We start from the raw sequence: 20,103 nt of genomic DNA on the forward strand, positions 1-20,103 counted from the left end.
AGGCAGTCAGGTTTGAACAATGTTGGTGTGACATTTGCATGCACTGCATGAGCATATTTTTAAAGACGTTGAGCACCTGCAGCTTCCATTTATTTTAGTAGTGTTTGTGTGCTCTGCTGAGGTCTAGTGGTATTACTTGTATTATGCATTTGGCTAAATTAGGCACCTGGGTTTACAAAACTTTCATTAATTTCTTTGTAGTACAGAAGGCCTAGAAAATAGGCGTCTTTATATAAGCTGTCTAATGGTTCATTTCAGTGTACACAAAAACTGGACCAGTGGCTTTGAGGGGGGGGGAAATAGTGATATATGCCTCATGACTGCAATTGAGTTGTCAATGTTAAGTTTTTAGCTCTTTATGTAGCTGGAAAATCTGTTACGATTTTTGTGTGTGTGTGTGTACTACCTCAAAACGTCGTGTTGACTTTTGCTAACTTTTTTTGGACACTTATTCACATTTGTCCAGTGAAACAAAGAATGCAATTTTTCCAGTCGTGGTTAGGGAAGTGTGATTTCGTTTCATGCCTTATCTCTCCTTGTTACGTTCCTTGCCGCTTCTTTGATCACAGTTTAAGCCACGATGTTGTGCTTAGTTGTTTCACTTCCTGTATTTCCTTATCATACAGGAGGCAATTTTTAGGATGAAGCAAGGGTTGGAAATTCTCTTTTGTATGTGCTTGAATTATTTCCCTTTACTCTTCAGGAAAGATCAGTCTATCAGTCCAGGCCACTACAAAGTATTTCTGTTCCTTCACCAGTCAGCTCACCTGCAGGAGGATGTTTGGACGAGTCAGCAAGCTGAAAAGATACTGCTGTTGGTTAGTCAGGAGCGTGCAAGGAATAATGAGATGCACGAGTCAAGTAGAAAATAGGCCACTCTGTTCTTCATTCTGTAGCAGCGACAGCAGATGTAACACTTGCAAAAGCTGAAATCTTCATGTGAATAAAACATTTCTAGTTATTGCTGCTTCTGCTTACCTTTAAACAAACAATTGAGCTGGCTGCTTTCTCTCACGCTATGGCTATGTTATTTTTCTTTGACTTGCTACCTGGGTTTGGGCGACAGAGGTTATTAAAATAAAATTACAAACACTTTTTTTTTCTTTCCAAGTAACTATATAGGTAATATTTTTAATCTGTATGTTTCAAAACACCTTTTAAAAAGCAGGTGTGTGCTTTTTCATCTTGTTATGGAGGGAATGACAGAAATACAGTGATCAGCTTCCAAGACGATGGCAGCAGAGGGGCCAGGAGGCGTACCCTGGGCAGCTCCCAGGCTCGCCGCCTGCTCAGTAGCTGGCGCTGCCCCGGCAGACCCTCCTGCCATGTTATCCTTTGGCAAGGATAAAAGGTTTGGTGCTGCCCTGTACTGTACAATGTATCAGCTGAATGAAGCGTGTAGATTTATATGCTAATATAGTAATATACTTTTTTTTTTTAAAAAGAAAGTCACTCTTTGTAACTTGTCAGATTACTTTGTTGTTAATGTATCTGTAAGTTTCAAACAAGAGAATTGGTATAAAACAGGCTTCACCTTAGCTGCCAAATATGGAATTCCCTTTTGGAAATTGGGCAACAGTGATGCAAGTCCAAAAACATCACTGCAAAGTACAAGCATAGGAGGGGGGAGACAAATGAAATCTTCTTTCCTCCCTCTCCCCCCATTTTTGAGTACTGTAAGCTTGTAACTAAAGAGGAGAGTCTGTTTTCCTCCTTGGACTGATAGCCGTGTGCAGAAGCATTAATGTAAAGTTCTTAACAAAGATCTGAAGTGCTTACAGCATCCAAGTCCACACGAGTTGAGTGAAAGTTAGGGCATGGGAAGAGAAAGGAAGATGAAGTGCATAGCCAAGGCAAGTGTATAATCTAACGTAGGAATGCTGGCTGTGGTCCTGGCCATGTAACCTTTTGTTTGTTTTAGGTTTTTTTTATTTGATGAATCTTATTTGTTTGAGGCAGAAGTGGAAAAATACTAATTAAGAGAGAAAAAATAGCGTGCTGAGAGGCATGGTTCTATTGGAAAAAACAGGCTTTCTCCTGGGGCAACTTGCTGTGGTTGGGGTTTCTGCTAATACTGTTACGTTGTTCGGAGGTTGCATCTGGTCGCACCTATGACTGAGATCACTGTGGTGGTAGAAAACTTTAAGTGTAGAAGAGGCAAAGGTAATCTGCTTATTCTCTTAAAGCAGTATTTGTATAGCAATGACTAGTGTACTGTTCTCCCCGTATTGTTATTCTGCAGAACTTAAATTACTGAAGTCATATAGCACGAGTCTGTCAGGAAACGAAACATGCACTCAAATTGACTAAATGCTACAAATGAACAATGTTGGCGGTAAAATCACAGGGGAATGGGTACACGTGTACTGCCGTTACGTTTACTGTTAAGAGGGAGGCAACTCATTGATGTGGCAAGGATTATACTCTCTTGAATGTGAAACTGGAGTGTTATGTACCAATGCAAGTTCATACTTGTAAGATATTTGAGAGTCTATAATAATTTATGTATTTACATCTTCTTATTTCCTCTATTTGACATTGTCTTGAATGTAAGTAATTTGAGTTTTCAGCTATAGTTGCTGTTTACTAATGTAATGCTGTGACAGGCTAAATCACAGAAATATTGACCCAAGTCAGAAAGCAATGTATTTGATCCTGAACAATTACCTTTCTCTGCAGCAAAATCTCTACCAATGATGGTATCTAAAAAGCTATGTTTTGCTCCTCACTTTCATAATCTTTTTTTCCTTGATGAAACTTACCTTGAGGAAGGTAGAATGGCTGAAGGTGTTCATGCCTCGCTATAATCTCTCAAAGGCTAAGTAAACCTAAATACTAGATTTACCCACGAATCCTGAAAATACTTGTTACCACTTAGTGCTCTTAATACGTGTGAGATGGAGCAGCAGAACTAAACCAAACCTGTCTACCTAGTTGCCTGCAATGCATTCTAATAAAAACCCCCAATCTAGGAAGAGATCGTTAGTATTTCATAACTATGCCTTACTGGGAGCTGCTAGTGCAACTATACCGTGGCTTTGCTTCCTGCCCAAGAGGATAGTGCAAGCGGTCATGAGTAATTTTCAGTGCTTCCCACAGGCTCTTGCATATGGCCTCTCCCATGGCTATTTTGTCCTTTCTTCTGTTACTTTCCCTGAAACCAAGTGCAGAAATTAGCTGTACAGCCCATAGCCTTTCAGAAAGCAAATAGTGCTCAGCTGATGTTTCATTTGCTACTATGGCAAGCACAAAGGTATTGTGGTGGTGGTGGTGGTAGGAGCTTGAGGAAGAAAGGAGGTGAGTGCGGGTGATGAGATGTAGAAGAGCTTGCATTTGAGAGAGAAACAGAAGAAAATTTTTGCCAAGCTTGCAGAGGAAGACTCGTGCATAAATTAGCCCATAATAAGCTGTGAAGGAAAACCTCTCAAGATTTAGTGGTGTCTTTTCTTTAAAGAGATGAAGAGGATAAGAAGTTTCCTGTTACAGAGTGAGGGAGTTAAGAGTTTTCCAATAGTGCTGCAGGAAAAGGAAGTAAGAGCTTGAGGGGGAAGAAGAGATTCCTTTCTGGCCCCACTTGGTAAGAGGGTGCAAAGCAAGGTAGAACAGGGGCTAGGTCAGAAGCTAAATACTTCTTATGTGAACTACTCGACATAGAAATTTAATATTTCGGTGTATTTCTGGGTCATCCAATCTAATCTGTTGTATTGTAGGTAGAAGTGTTGTAAAGTTTCTTTCATAAATTTGCTTTCAGGTTTAGTATTTTCACATCATGCATGATTTAAAAACGAAACAAAAAGCCAACAAAAAACCCCAAGCCCCAGAAATTGCCGTGATTCAAAATGCTATGGATGTGTTTGCACGAGTAACCAGAATTTCTGTGGAATGTTCTAACCAAATTTCACTAGAGATTTGTTAGTAACATTGAATTTTCCCATATCTTTTGAAAATACCTACTGAAAGGGTGTGTTTGCGTCTTCTGTGGCCTTAATCAAGCTCATGATTTGCATAGATGCCTTCTGACCCAAGTCTTTCTCCTCTATTTTTAACTGCCAAGTTCTACGTTGTGAAATAAGATTCTGTTTGCATGTACTCACTGCTGCTTAACGTACGGTTCAGGAGATGATATGGTCTATGTGTATGATCTAGGAACGGATCATTAGCAGGAGTAATTGGCAGCTCTTTACATTCTGCTTCCAAAGATACGTCATTTCTTTAGCTTCTTTGCTGGCATTTGAGAACTGACGCAGGCTGCAATTTTTTATTCTTTTTTTACTGAAAAAAAGTATTGGAACATAAAAAAGATTTATTTGTTTCAATAACAGTGTGTTTGCCTGAAGGAATGCTGAAACTGGTCCAGGACAACTGCTTTTAGAATAAATTGGCTAACTCGGCATGTGACTTTAGGAAATGAAGAACAGTTTCTACCTGTATAGCAAATACAAAAACTTTACTGTTTTGACTTGGCTCACGAGTGTTAGGTATCTAAATAATTTAGGTTTATAAAAGACCTCCCAACTCTGGGGACTTGGTTTACATGGATCACTTGACTATAAGTTAGGTGACTGACAGATAAAAATGCTAGTTGTGATGATATTAGAAATTATTATACCTCTTGTGAACTTCAGCTGTCTCAACAGATTCAAGAAGAAAAAAAAGTGCAGAAACCTTTTAAATCAAAATTAGTTGTTGTTAACAAAATCCTGTGAAAGTCTTTAAATCAACTGATACTTAACTTCTATACTTGAATTTCTTAGTAATATTTTCTTAGACTTTTCTGTGGGAGCACAATTCGTTCATTTAGCAGTGGGTTTTTTGGAGAATTTATGAACTATTAGCGTATCTAATAAAACTGTCTGAAAGGGAAGGAATGTTGTAGAGATAGTGTTAACGGATGTTTGCAAAATTGGTGTCTGTAAGTGTGGGTTGGTTTCTTTGGGTTTTTTTAGGTTTTTTTTTAGTTTATTTTATTGGAAAGCAGAACTGACTTTTCTGGTTGTGAGAAAGATTGGAGCAGCTGAGATTACTGAAATAGTGGATCTCTGAAGGACATTATTCATGTTTGCTTCTGTCTTTCCTGGGATTAGCAGTTTTTAAATAAATATTTTCAGATGAGGCTACTGCATAGCTGGTTGTTTCTCCCTCAGTTGTCATCTGTTTTCTACGAAGTTCGTGATCTTGAAATATTCTAGGGTCATTCATCTTGTAGATGAAACCACACTGAGGTCAGGCTTTCCAATAGGCAAAGCAACAGCTATAGCTTCCTGTGTGTGCTGGGAGTGTCGGATCGCTTGCTTAAGGATAAGGGTTCTGGGCTAAATAAGAGCACAGATACGAACTGGGGACAGTCTCAAACAGTATGGCCTTGAACATGTGTTCCCATAAACTGGGCCTCGTGCAATATGGTTATTTTTTTGTTTGTTCCCTGCTGACTTAAGTAGAAGATGCTATTGATTTCTTTTTACAGTCAAGTGAAAATAAATGTTATAGACAATTGATTTGGAGGCAGAAGCTGGATCTGCTGGAATGGAAACTACATCCGGAGGTATGTTTTGCTGTTTTGAAGCAATGTATCTGGTTTCCTCATGCATTAATTGCAGGAAGAGTCAATCCTTTTTATGTGGCCAGAAGGTTTTCTGCCTCTTCTCTCCCTCCTTTCTTTCCCTGTCTTTACTAGAGCACTTGGAAGCATTCACACAGGTAATGCTGGGACTCTGCTCCGACTGCGATTGTCCTTGACTCTCCCACCTCTTTGGTATGTTGTGGGGTCCGAGAGCCTGAAGAGATCTGATGATACAAAAGCCACTCATGCATGAAATTGTAGCAGCATGAGATTAACTGTTTGACTCCTAAGTAGATTGTTTTGAGAGAGATACTACTTATCTTACGGCTCATGAATTCTGCAAATTCAAAGGTGTTTAGAGAAAATTCTCACCTGTATTAATACTTCCATGGATTATCACAGATTCATGCTAAGATTTAACACCTTGCTCGTTCAAAAATGCCATGTTTGTTGCTTTGGTTCATTATCGTTAGTGCAGCTGACAGTGGGTTTCAGCCTGTGTCTTTGAGTGTGTCTATTCCTGAAACAGAGTTTCTGTATGAGTTGTTGCCATGTTCTCAAGGGTGTTGTAGACTTCAAAGTTAGCTTTATGTTCATACCTTTTGATTAAAACCAGTCATTGTGCAGGATAACCAGTTGTTCCTTTGCCCAATTCTGTCATGCTCCAAATGAGAAACAGAGGTAGGCAAATTACCAAATTTAATTTGACCTTCAGTTCAGAACAACTGAAAGACTGTTACAAGTTGAATGCCATTTATTCTACCTTTAGCATGATTTCAACGGTGGGGAAAAAAATGTCAGTGTAAAACTTTATCCAAGCGATGCTCTTAGGCTACAGAAGGAGTGCGAGAGAGCTATGGGACATGCAGTTTTAAAGTTCAAAGCAAGCAGAACATGGCTCACGTTCCCCAGGAACAGATGTGATGATTGCTGACTAAAGACCTTGTTTGTTGTTGGGAAGTAGCAAGACTGTCTTCGTGGCTGGAATAAAGACATCTGTAACTTTGCGAAATCCTAATTGCCTGACATTGAAGTGAGGAAAAAAAATGGAGATGCTCCATTACTAATGATGATTTTTTTTCCATTTCAGACTGAATTAAATTATACCTTGTGGTGACTTTGTAGAATTTCATTCCGGTCCTTATACCTTCTCCTGAGGGTGTTTTTTCGACTCGGCAACTTTCCAACTGTAACAAATGTGCTCTGTCTCACTCTGCCCGTACAGAATGTTGGGTCTTGCTTCTTGGTCATGATTTGGGTGGCAGCTTTTGTACCTAAAGGCTGGTTTACTAACTAAGAATTACATCCACATTGTGTTAGTAAGCTTTCATTTAGGTCTGACTGAGAATTGAAGATTTCACGCTAGATCATTTGAGTTGGGAAGTGTGAAGGAAAAGAACAGAAATTGTGCGACAAGTCTCTCTCATAAATCTGGGCTTTCTATATGCTTTAGAGGAAGCATTTGATTGTGTCATGAGCTAGAAAAGGAAAACCGAGTAACTGTGGTTTTTAGGCCATTGTCTTTCTGATAGGTCTTGCATTGAGTCAATATTTTTTTCTTCTGCTATAGGTGAACCTAACGCATTATAATGATTTAGAAAAAAATCTGCATTCGGTGTTTCAAACAGATTCTTGCCAAAAAGACCCAAAAGAAATACAGGCTTCCTAATATGTGGTGATGTAATAGTAATTTCCCACCTATCAAAGTTGCAGTATTTAGCCAGATTTAGCACTATAGAGAAAGAGACGTGATGCACATTAAGCTGGACTGTGTAGTTACAGTATGTTTTTACACTATGGCTTTAGGACCTATACTTACAAAATTACTGAAAAGAGACAGCTAATGTTCTTGACATCTAGTTAGTCACAAACATTCTTCTTATAAGTGATTTTACAAAACAAATGGCAGATTCTTTTTTGGCATAATCTAAAGGACCCTATGTCTGTGGCCGTGGTACATAATTCACTGATAAATAAAAGTCTGTTTCCTCTTTATTTCAGAGGTATTTTTCTCCTTCCTGCTGCTGTTCCTTATTTTAAGGTAACAAATCCTCCCATGCAGTATCCTTTCTGGAAGGGAGGTACTTCCTAAATCTATTCATTATCTGTAATCAAGCCTGTCTATAAAGAAATAAGATCAGGTACAGCTCTATCCCCTGCTTTAATATAGCAAATGCTGGAAGAAATTACCTGGAGCAGCAGAATAGTTTTACAGCTTTCAAGGTTTAATGTGAACACTTCAGTTTTTACCTTTATAAACAGGCTGTCAAGTCTGCTTATGCCAATCTGTTATAAAATAAACTTAGTCATATGAAATTCACAGTTCTCAGTCACTCAGGATATTTTGGAGCCACTCTAATTTCAGCAATGGCAACAACCCAGTAGCTGGTTGAGGTCTCTGTGAATCTTCATCAATAGATTTGGAGTGAGGGTGGCAGTGACTGAAGCTGTGCTCTCTTTCCTTACAAATACAAAGTTTTATTATTATAGCGTAAAGGCTGGATTATAATAAGGTTAGTAAGATTTCCAATGGTCTGTTATTACAGAGATCTTAAAAATCTGTTTGTGGTTGTGACTGTGAAATAGTCTGAAACTGTTGTTAACAGTTAGAAGGTATCCATGCGACAAAGATTTGCTTTTAATTTTCTGAATTAGAAACTACTGGAAAAAAAGGAAGAGGATATAGTTAGGTTTTGTGTAATGGTGCTGGAATAGTTCCAATCTCCTCATGTTGATATTAAGAGACCTCTACTCCCAGTCTAGTGAAATTACAGCTAGGTAAAGGAGTTTTTTTTATAACAGAAAATCTTATCAGTGCTTAGATTCACTGTTTTGTCTTTTTAATCAGCTGTCATCTCATACATGAAGAACACATCACCTATGGTAGGTGAAGATTGGGGTTTTTTTAAAAGGTATTTAGCATCTTTTGTGAGACTCTGTGGAAGCACACAATATAAGGGTCTTGTGTTTAATGGCAAGTAGTTTAGCATCACTTTAAGAACTTGCCTTGTTCTTTAACATGCATGTTTCCTCCTGAGTTCATAGACTGGTTTACAGAGGAATAAACAAACAGAAGGGTAGCCATATCAACAGTGGTTTTTAGAGGTACGTCTGGGGATATTCTATAGATAATAGAACAAAATCTGGATATAGTTCAATTTCTAATAGGGTACTGTGATAGCACTGAGTGTCTGTTCATAATCTGATGCCAGTGGTGCTTTTAATATGATCTCTTTTATATGGCTGGAACATGCCAGATTTTCCAGCAGGCTAAGCTCTGTGTAACTGTTCTGCTGCATGTTTCTCGTAATGTATGTAATGAAAGTCAGATATTTTTTAAAAAAGGCTAATTGTTGTAATCAGTTGTTCTATATTTGGATGTGACTGCCAATTTGTAAATGTTTATAGTAGACTTAATTTTAGAATGCTAATTTCAACAAACAAAATAAAAGTTCTCCTTTTTTGTTGGAAGTTTTTTTTTTTTTTAAACCAACCAAATAAAAAAAAAATCATTGTTTTAAAAATTCACAGGTTGTATTATGAGTCCTGAGTTAGCCTTCTTTTGGGCATGCATTTATGCAAGTACCTGACATTGGCAAGTCCATAAAATTATCGGAAAATGGAGTAGGAAACTGTGCTGAGTGTTCAGGAATTTGGTATTGTTGCATTTTGAGAAGAGTGACATCTAAAATGACACAAACTTCTGCCTTTTATTTCTGCTGTGTTCATAGATTCCAGAAGGGCTTAATGTATGGACTTCAAGTCTTGGAGGTAGCAGAATATAAAGAGAAGTGCTGCCTTCTGGTGTTATTGTATGTAAATGCTGAGGTAGCTGGCATCATCTGGGACGTTTGGAAGGAGACCTAGCAGAGTTTAGTGGGTATCATCAGGCAGTGTCACCGATGAGTTGTGTAGCATTCAGGTCCCTTTTTGAAAATTGAGATTATAAGGACTTTGTGAGACAAAAGATTTAGAAATGCAATATGAAATGTAGCATATTGTTTCCATTCCGAGAAGTGTTTTCCTTGTGTGTTCCTGGATCAGCCTTGGAGATTCTCTTTTCACTCTAGCTCATTTTATATTGCATAGTAAAGACTGCCCTGTTTGGTGTAGGTTTATTGCCTTGCTCCCACTCTGCAAGTTTACTTCTGGATGTTGTTCCAGACAAGATGCAAGCTCAACTTTTAAAGATTGTGTAGTCATTGCCTGCTGGGGAGGTTGGCTTCCCACCCTGCCACTAAGAGGAAAGTCCAGGCCCAGGTTCGAGCAGATGAGGTGACATACATGTCTGCTCTTTCTCTATGAGAAGTCCTTCCCTGTGCGCTACACACGTGTTCTCTTCTGTTTGCAACACCAAGAAGGTTCCCACCAAACCTCTGAGGGATGCATCAGCAGGCAGGCCAGCTACACAGTCCACAGACAATACTGAAATGGTAAACTTTTCACCGTTGCTGAATGAGGTAAAAGTCTGCTGGTTTCATCCATTCTTTTAATGGCCAAAACCAGCCAAATATAACTTGGGTATCCATGTCGTATGGAACTTGTCTGGGACTGGGCTGTAGGAGCAACCTGTAGCTGCTGTGAAGTTTTTTAGCAGAGCAGCAGGCAGCTGCCCTTGAAGGTGAAGAAAGACAAACCTTTTAAAGGACTGATGTGGTCATAGATTTCTTTTAAATTTCTGCTTACTATCCTTACTGTTTCACATTTTGAGTTTCTTATGTAGCTCTCAAAATGAACTAATATATATGCATTGAAATTCAGCATGTATACTGTTCTCTAGAAATAAATTAAGATCAACCTGTAGATTCCCAGCTTCTGTCATTTGTGGCTGCTTGCCGCATGGATGAAAAGGAGCTGGCCGAGCTGCTGACTGGATAAGGCTTGATATGGTTTGAGGATAATGATAGAAGAAAATTACTTTCCTAGTCTGTTGAAGAACATGTACCCTAGTGACACCATGCGTGGATTTTTTTGATCTTGTAATTCTTTTGGCTTAGTGGCTATTTCTATATACATAAAAAACACTAAAGCATAAGAACTCATCACTTTTTGGGAAGGAGTAGGTCCCTTTTTCCAGTCAATCATAGACACTTTTACTGGTACCATTACCTTTGTAAAAGGCTATGGCCATGTGCTATGTATACAATTAAATCTGTGAGGAGCTTGCATAAGGGTAACCAGTGCTGAATGTGATCGATTTAGTGGCTTTGCTGCCGTGTTCTGGATAGCACAGAGGGTTTTTCAGTTAACTTCTAGGTGCACTTCAGTCTCATGGTTTTGCCTTATCTTGGGGGGAGGGGGGGAGTTTGTAACTCTTGTTGGTGATCTCCTGCTGAGTGATTAACTTTATGCTGTATGGCAGCAATTAAACAAAGTGATTAGAGCGTAACAAGATATCTGTATGAATGTTGTGTTCCAGGCAGTACTGTGTTTGAAGGACACTGAACTCCGTAGTGTTCCCAGGCTTTGTCCTACAAAGTCACAAATGTTTAAATTCCAGTAGTGTTGCTTACAAGAGTGAATAGTTGTTTTCCATTAGGTTTTTCTAGCTAGGTCTTGGAATGTTTTTATGGTGCACTTCATTTGTTTAAGACAATGTGCACTTTAATTATTATTTATTTATATTTATGATATTGTGCCTTTAATTTAAGAAAATTATTATTAGTATATACTGTAATGTTAATATCTGTTAACTGATGTGATAGTCACAGTTGTAGCTTCAGTGTGATTGCAGTCTTTCAAGCAAGTTCCTTGATGTGGATAATTAATTCTGAAGTTGGGATGTATGTTAAATTATCTGTGAATTCAAGAGGGATCATCATTAAAAGTTTAAAAATTTGAATAATAGGGATAAAACAATAGTTTGAACCATGCACTATTTTCAAATCCTCCTATTTTTCTTATGGTCTTGGGCAAGTTGTTTCTAGTTTTCCATTGGCTTGTTTGTAAAGTAGTTTCTTATATGATGGGAGCGCTCTGAAGTACGATTGCAATAGTTAAGACAGTTTAAGTCCTTTGAAATCTTTTAATTATTCTAAGTCTTCTGAACTGCACCCTTCTAAAGTGAATTTGGTACTTTGTTCTTTCCAAAGCATTTGGAAAATGGAAAGTGAAAGTGTTACCCAGAAGAAGTAGTAATCATATTTTCATTTTCTGCATTGAATACTGCAGTTGGACATAAGTCAGCTGAGTAAAATTTTGGGGGGCAAGAGGGACAGAATTTTACTTTGCATTGTACAAATTAAAATGTTAACATTAACCTTAAGGATTGCAGAATGGGGTATTTATTGGTGAAGGAGAAAGGCTTAATCTCAAAGAGCAAGTTACAGCCTTACACTGGTATGGATTTTTATAATGGAGGGATGTTCTCAATTATTGCTGGTAGGCCTGAGGACCCTTGCATTTGGATGCTGCCTATGGCAATCTGAAATACAGAGTCAGGAAGTTTTCAGGATGGGGGTATCTTGTGTCAGCAGTTTCATTTTTGTAAAAAGTTAATCCCTCTTAAAATAGCATTAATTGTAATGCTTCTGGAGCTAGAAACAATGTTGATTTTAATCTTTACCCCTAGTTTTGGATAAGGGAACTTGAAGCGTGGAGAAGCCTGGTGGTGGTGTGGCGGGGTACTCGTTTTATCAGGCAAATTCTTCTGCATTGATTTTGAAAAGCTTTAATAAAAATTGTTAAGTTGCAGCCTCTTAAGGAATAGAGTTCCCTTTCAGTTCTGTTTTGCTGTGTTTTTCACTCAGATTCAGTGAGCGCATTGCCACCATTAGCCTGGGGTGGCTGTTTAATAGAACCTGCTTGATTAAACTTCGGACTATGCCACTTGCTCCCTGCCCTCACTCAAACCCCCACGCAGCAGGACCTTCAAGCTAGTTGGCTTGCTCCCAAGCCAGTATTTCTGTGGACCAGATGAAAATGATTACGGACAAAGACCTTGCTTCTGCTTGGCTATCCCTAGCATGGGTGCCTTTTGCCTCATACCAGAGCTGTGTAGTTTGTTGTTCGGGTTTGGTTTTTAAACTCAATCATGCTTGCTCCACTCTCTAGTGAAAAATGTACTGATATAGGATCTGTCAGAAAAAGATTTATGAAAACTTTCCTGCTGTATAATTCTGTACAAGTTCTTGAAATGTTTTCAGAGTTCACTAGAGTTTTTCTGTATATTCAACATGAAGTAGAAATACTTCTTCCTGCCTCACGTGTTTTGTAAGAACATAGGTCTTTAGGGAGTTGAACAGTATACTTACCTATCACACACGCCATTTGACATTATTTATTGAATTCTTACAAGTGGGGAAATAGCTAATAAAGTACTGATATTTTTTTTTTTTTCCTTTGGCCATTTAATACCATTTTATTGAGTAACCAGAATTGTGTATTTCATCAGATTGCATTGGCTGACTTGGTATTGAAGTTTTAAATATATTTCTCTCTCAAATTATCTTGAGATTACTATTAAATGGGAAATACTATTAGTTAAAATGCCACTTGGTGGAGATCTTTTGGAAAGTGCTTTAAACAGCTATTATGTTTGCATAATAAGAACAGTTAACTTTGGAAAAATATTCATACAGACTTGCATTTCTGCCAAAGCAAGTAAATGGTACTTACGTATTTAAAGGAGGCTATGTTTATGATTCGGAAGCTGTTGGTAAAAAACCATTTTTTGAGATCTAGAATATGGTATCTTTGGAGTTCTTTATCCTTGATAACCATTTATTTTAGGTAAGTATTTCATTATCCCCGTTTTTGCTCAATGTTCACAAAACCCAGTGTCCTGGAAGTATCTTGTTTGCAGCTCAGTAAGGTTGCCTTCTTTTCCCAGGTGCTATAATACCTTAAGTTGTTGGGTTGTTTGGTTTTTTTAAACATCTTTCATAATTTCTCATTTGTGTCTTAAAATCCTACGTAGAGTGGCTGGCTGTTAAGTGATGACAGAGTCGCAGTGGCAGTGGTGTTAAGCAGTGCTGTTGAAGGCAGTGCGTGCCAAATGGTATGCCTGCTCTCTGCAGTGACCTTCAGTCTGTGAAGGTCTGAGTAACTGAATGCAGTGCTTGCATCTGTAGAACTAGTTCAAGGGTAGCCATATCAGTGGGGTGGTGTGCGTGGTTAAGTAGACTTGCCAAAAGAAGGGTATACTGCAGTGCTGTAGTGACTACGTTGTTTTAGGATTCAAGCTGGTATGTATGCACGGGATTGTTCTGTACTGTGGAGTTTAAACATGACCATGGTTTAAAAAGCCATGACCAATTTTAAATGTCCAGAGTTGGTTTTGGTTCTGCGGACTATGTAATTTTGTCTTCACAGTCTCAGTAAGAGATCTGAGTTATGGAGTTAATGCTTTGCAGTTTACATAAATCTTCAGCATAGATAGCAGAACTGTGTATGAGAGGGGATGGGCATTTATTATTTACTCTTTAAAATTCGGACTAATTAATGAAATCAAAAGCAATTTCTGTGAGATAAGGTATGAGCTTATTACCTGTAAAGTTACACATTTCTTGGTTCTGCATCTTAAGCCAAGTTCTTGTAAATGACTAATTCATGAAAATAGAGGGCTGCTCAGTAGGGAGCAAAGAAAGAATTTGAATTATCTGTCAATAGATCCTGGTGAATTCTTCTGCCTAGGAAGCAGACATGTCCACTTCTGAAGTAACTCCTGAAAGTGTACTTGGTAAACAGCTCTTAGGAGCTGTTAATGCAGTATTTGGCCTAATTTTAGTAATGGTAACTTCTTAGGCTTTCTTTTGCCCTTGAAAAGTTTTGGGTGTTCCCCACCGCCCCCACCAAGCACAGAGTCAGAAGTTATATGTTTAAAATACTGTGATATGAGGCTATTTCATTTTAGTTAGCAGAGAGGAATAAAAGTTTGTTTTAGAAGAGGAGGGTCCAGTCTTGTTATCTTCATTTGTCATATGTTGGTTGTTAAGATTTGCATCTAAGTATCTGAATGGGTGAATATTTTGGGGGTAGTTGCAAGGCATGTTGTAAGTTGCTGTCCTTCCCATTTCTCCACGGAAAATCTGTGCAGAATGAGAATGTGTTTCTCTCTTTGGCAGTTCCAAAATCATTTAGGTCACCTCGAAGTAACCTGTTCCTTTAGTTTCAGCTGCAGAAGGATCTTCTGTTACTCCAAACCTATCTGGAGAAAGAGGCCCTTTAAGCCTGTAGCCTAACATGCTTGGTCTTGCTTCCTTAGAAATCAATGTTGCACCAAATCGCAAACACACTGAAACACCCTGCTTGAAATAAAGCAGATTGTAATTCCATTACAACTGAATTTGTCTGGTTTTTTTAATTTGGAGGGAATATCTTTTCAAAGATTTCCAAAGATTTCATGTAAGTGCTTGTTTGAGAGAGGAATAACAACTGTTTCTGAGTTAAGGTGCAGCACCAGAACTTGGGTTTCCCTGTTGGAACACCTGCTGAGTGACTGCTACTTCAAAGGTGGATTTACTTTTTGCAAAACTTGCAGTGCACTGAGTTTTCATGTGTAGTCAGAATACATCTGGAATTTTTCTTGTCATATTTTTGCTTCAAAAAATGTAGTGCGAAATGGAAGCCAAGCACAATGTTAACTATAGATATGGGTTGTGGGTTCAGCTGCTACTGAAAACTACTGAGAATAATGATCACCTGTAGTTACTAATACATGTAGGCAGTTATAATTTCTGGTCGATCTCATTCTCCCCCCACATTTCTCCACTCAGCCACTTCTCATCCCATGAATTTCAGAGATGGGGGGGTCTGGAGGAGGGTGGGAAAGAGGCTGGAGCTGGGCAGGACACAGGCCTGGAGTTAAAAGCCAGAGAGGCTGAAACGAATTCAAGTTAATTTTTCACCATAGCAAACAAAATGGTTTGGGCCTGGAAGAAGGGAAGACTGAAGTCTACCAGAAATGCTATAGGGAATCTGGATGGGGGCTTGTGGGTTGTTGAATTGTAACAGGTGAGTGCAGAAGTGCATCAGCACTGCAGGTATAGGTGCTTGTCAACATGTACCGATGATAGCTGAATCCTGCAAAACCTTATCCTAAGCAGTAAGCTGGTTATGTTGTGTCGTGAGGGCTTCAAGATACTACTTAATTTTCTTGTTCTGTTGGTCTTTCCTCTAAATCACTTCAAACTGTGATTATTTAAAGGGATAGTACTGTGTTTGGGCTGAACATTTTCACGTTCTCCAGCTTTGTACTTCAGAGCACACAGTTTCCTATGCCGTGTAGGGGTCTGTCAGTAGCCTGCACTTATAGAATAAGTATAATTAGCTTACTAATAATATTTCAGAAGTAAAAGTGGATTGACAGTGGCTCATAAAATCAAGTAAGAACCTTGCGGTTCCTAGATGTTTCTAGGAGGGCTTTCCAGGCATGGGATATGACTGTGTGGCTTTTTCATGGTAGTAGACAGTATCCTGGAATTTCAGGAAAAGTGTCCTCCAAAATTCTCTGTAGACATATTTGCAGTTATCTGTATGGTTTCAGAGAGAAATGGATATAGGTTAACAAAGTTTCTTTATGCGGGAGTTTTTGTTTGGAATTTTTGAAGTCTGTGTTAAAAGGAAACTTGCCTTTAATATCTAAGTGTAATTTATGCATAAAAACAGATTGGCTTTTCAGCTTCTTGATCCAGACCAAATTAAAATAAATCATTATACTTGTATTGATTGGTGTAATATAAGTCAGAGCTAAAAATATTCCTCTCTCTGTTTTTTTTTTTTTTTTTTTTGTGTACAGAAAAGATGAAAAGGAGTATGCACTGAAGCAAATTGAAGGTACAGGGATATCCATGTCGGCCTGTAGAGAGATTGCAGTAAGTGTACATAAACAGAAGTATTTTTACTGACATCATTATTCAACAGATATTTTATTTTCTCTGAATTAAGTAACATAAAGGTTATCTAAATGTTTCTTTAAAGTATGTGAGCATGAAAGTTATTCAAACATGAGCTTTTCTTAAAATGCTTTCTACATAATAGATTTATTTTTTTTTTTTAGCAGAAAGACGTGTTCTTGCTAGGTAATAGTAATGCCTCTTTCTGGTATAATTTTGTTTTATCTGCTTTTGTGTGTTGAGAGGGAAATACATGTGAACATTTTAATGAGGATTTATTATAAAAAAAAGAATGTTTTTAAAATGACTTGAAGGAAAAAGTTTCTGAAAGATTACAACTGTCATTACAAGTCCGCTTGCTAATAATGTATTTTATTTCAAACTAATGGTAGCTTACTCTTCTTTAGTACCTGAGAACAGTTTGTTCTCATTCCTTATTTGTTTTGCTGAGTACAGAGAAATTTCATAGCAAAATAAAAAACAGCTTTAATTGTATTTTTATTACATGTGTCTTAGGAGAAAAAATGGATTCAGAAATTGCACACTTGAGCACAGTAGCGCCCATCATTCCTTCAAAGTTGGTAAAAATTAGGTGTTTGTATATGAAGGTAGAATTTGATCTTTAAATGTTTATTTTATGACTGAAAATGTGCATTACTGCCGAAGTGCTGGACGGCGAGTAGAATTTTGCAATGCAAAAAATCTTGCGTTGCAAAAGAAGTGCACTTGATTAAATATTTAGCTTGTTTTAATGCTGTCACTATGCTGAGGACTGTTGAAATGTATGTTAGGATTGTGCCTAAAGCTTTTTATAGGCTAGTAGTGTTGCATTGAAATATGGCATTTAGGTGTGCAATGCAGTGTGAGGCATTAGAAACTCATGATGTTCCTGAACTGAACAAACCACTGTATTGTGTTTAGTGTAGTGCCCACAGTAATTCTGTATGAAGAGACTTAACAGATAAAACTACTATCCTTTTGAAGTGCTTGTCACTGTAAGGTCAAGGTCACTCGTGGATTTGAGAGGTGGCTGCATTGCTGTCAATCACTTTAAACAGAATCTACCCAATGACCTTTTTGCTAGTATTTCTGCCTTTGGAGGAAATAAGAAATCCTCTTTTAACATCAGTACTAGATTATATTCTTGTTACTATAAAGTCAGTTTTGACAGCATTGAGGGTTTTTTGTTTCTTTGATTCTCCTTTATTTTTTGTCCTTTGTTTTTTAAATTGTACTACCATGGAGATGATGTGTGGAATAGTATGAAGGAGGCTTTCCTGTTGTCATGATAGCGCTGTGGTATGGAGCTGGTTCTGTTATACCTGGACACAACATCGTGAGGAAGTAGAGAGTGTCAAATTATTTTTTTTCCTCTGATGATACATCACCATTTCAATCTTGGTTGTTTTTTTTTTTTTAATTTTTTTTAACTCTTTTTTTTTTTATTCATGAAGCTTTGTGCAAAGCTCAGTACAGCCTGGGAAATTTCACAACTACTGTGTAAGTTGCTTGAATCCTCTCAATGGTTCTTCCTGTAATTCTTCCTTGAGTGATATTTTACTCTTCTTCAGACTTTATTGTAAAACTCTATAACCTGAGATAATGTAGCAAATCACTGTTTGCATCAGTGAAATTTCAGGTTGGTCAAATATTAGAAATGTGAAAAAGGTAAAGGTGAAATAGTTGAAAAAGAAATATGAACTTTTTGTCATACAGAAACAAGCAGAATGAAGTGCATTTTCCATAAAGAGAAGCAGACTTATAATTAATGCATTAATAGTTAATCTTGTATTTAAAGGCTTAGATGGGTAACGAAGAGGGTAACGTTTACTGATTTAAATAAAGATTATCAGCCTGGAAAGAGGCCACGTTAAAATGTCATGAGTAGTTCTTTTGACGTTTAAACCCACCCCCTACAACCCCCCCCCCCCCCCCCCCCCCCCCCCCCCCCCCCCCCCCCCCCCCCCCCCAAAAACCCCTCCAAACCCCACCCATATTCCATGGAAGCTGAGAAAATGGAAGAAGCACCAGTGTACATGGTTCTGTGTGTGTGCGTGTTCAGAATATTTTAATAATTCTATAACCTGAAGACACTTGACAATGTGCTCAAGAAATATGTTGCTGAACTAAAAGGCATTCAGTTTTGCAGTCCAAGACCATTTTGTGTGTAGTATTGCCCAGACACTCAGAATAAGATCTACTGGCTAACTTTCCTGAAGAGAAAAGGCAGATGACTCCTCTCTTCTGGCGTTACAGATCAAGTTGGTCTGTCTCTGCTTATGACTTTGAAAAACATAAAGGCTCTTTTACCGCTATTAATATGAGCTTTTCCTGGAAGAAGGCTTATGTCAGTGAAAACATCATATAGGCAGTGGTTCCTGGGGCAAGTGATGATTACTTTCTTTCAACTGTAGGGTGATACCTGCTGAAGGAATCCATATTTCAGCCAATTCTGTTGTATTGAATATGAAAGTAAAGAGGGGATTCTTATATGTTAAAGAATTGTGGGGGGAAAAAACCAAAGAAGCTAATTTCTTCCCTGTAACTCGAGTCTATTCTGAAGATAACTGAAATGCCAACTATTTCTGTGTTCTTGTTATGAGGCAGATTATTGCTTGGCTTAAGCAACAGCATTTTTGAAGAGTAGAGCTGTGAAATATGAATGAGAGTTATGAAATACAGAGTTTTCATTTTTACATGATTATTTAGTTAACAAATGTCACACCTCTTTCAGCTCAAGACTTGTATTAGCTTATTTTGGAACCAGTGATGGATGAAATGTTTTCCTTACTGCTTGAACATCAGGGTGGGATTTCTAATTCTTTTTGTAACATGGGCAAAATATGTTCCTGAATTCCTAGAGCTATGTATAGACAAAGTGGCTCTAGAAATTTGTTAATATAGTTTGCATGGTAGAAGATGGAAGATAAATAAAATACATTTTTAGACATTAAGACCTTAAGAAAACTCTGTTCCTTTCCATTCAGAGGTGGGACATCAGAGCATATTCATTGCAAGGTAGTTTGAAGATACATTGGAAGCCTGCGCAACAAAAGAGCATGTGATTATGCTACTGGGTATTAGGGCGAGGAGCTAGTTTTCTTGATGCAGGAGGAACTTTCCTATATCCTTTGATTTGGAAGAAGGAAACTAAAGAGTTGAATGTTATCAAGTGTGGAGATAGACAAGGATAATAAACTGGATTTATAAATAATCCAGTGCATGTTTTGTGAAAAGTTTTTCTTCATTATGCTGAAAAGGTAACTTAAATACTTTTTGGGGAAAGGAAGGCTTTATTCAATTCTGCTGCCTCTGTGTTTTACTTTTTGCTCCTTACCTTATCTAAGTAGGTTTCTTAGAACAAGTGGAGACAGAAGAAACAGACCAGAGGGGTATTATTTGTTAGGGCTATTTTTTCCTGTGGAGTATCTTGACCATCATCTGGTAAGAACCAATAGCTATAACTTTAAAAGTCTGCAAGCAGCTAACGGTAATGGAATTTTGTATTTGTTTATCAAAAAAGCACCAGGGTAATACAGCTTTATCTGAGATTTCTTGCCCCAAAGGCTTTACTTCCTGTGAGAGGATTATGCTGGTTACTTCAAGTACTTTGCTTTCCACAGTGAAGAGACTACAAACTTCTAATTGTAGATTTTGGGGAAAAACTAATGCAGAGAAAAGAAAAATATAAGCCTTTTCTTAATCAGT

General features: G+C 37.9%; 1 protein-coding gene across 2 annotated transcripts in view; it reads left to right on the forward strand.

Annotated features, from left to right (window-relative positions):
- Positions 1–20,103, forward strand: part of CDK19 (cyclin dependent kinase 19) — a 134,025-nt gene that overhangs the window by 3,302 nt on the left and 110,620 nt on the right. For both annotated transcript variants that reach the window (XM_050893534.1, XM_050893535.1), the window contains exon 2: positions 16,299–16,374. In XM_050893534.1, coding sequence (XP_050749491.1) covers positions 16,299–16,374 — 76 coding nt within the window. The remainder of the gene's footprint in view (positions 1–16,298; positions 16,375–20,103) is intronic.

Source organism: Gymnogyps californianus, chromosome 3 (genome assembly GCF_018139145.2).
Source record: "Gymnogyps californianus isolate 813 chromosome 3, ASM1813914v2, whole genome shotgun sequence".
NCBI lineage: Eukaryota > Metazoa > Chordata > Aves > Accipitriformes > Cathartidae > Gymnogyps > Gymnogyps californianus.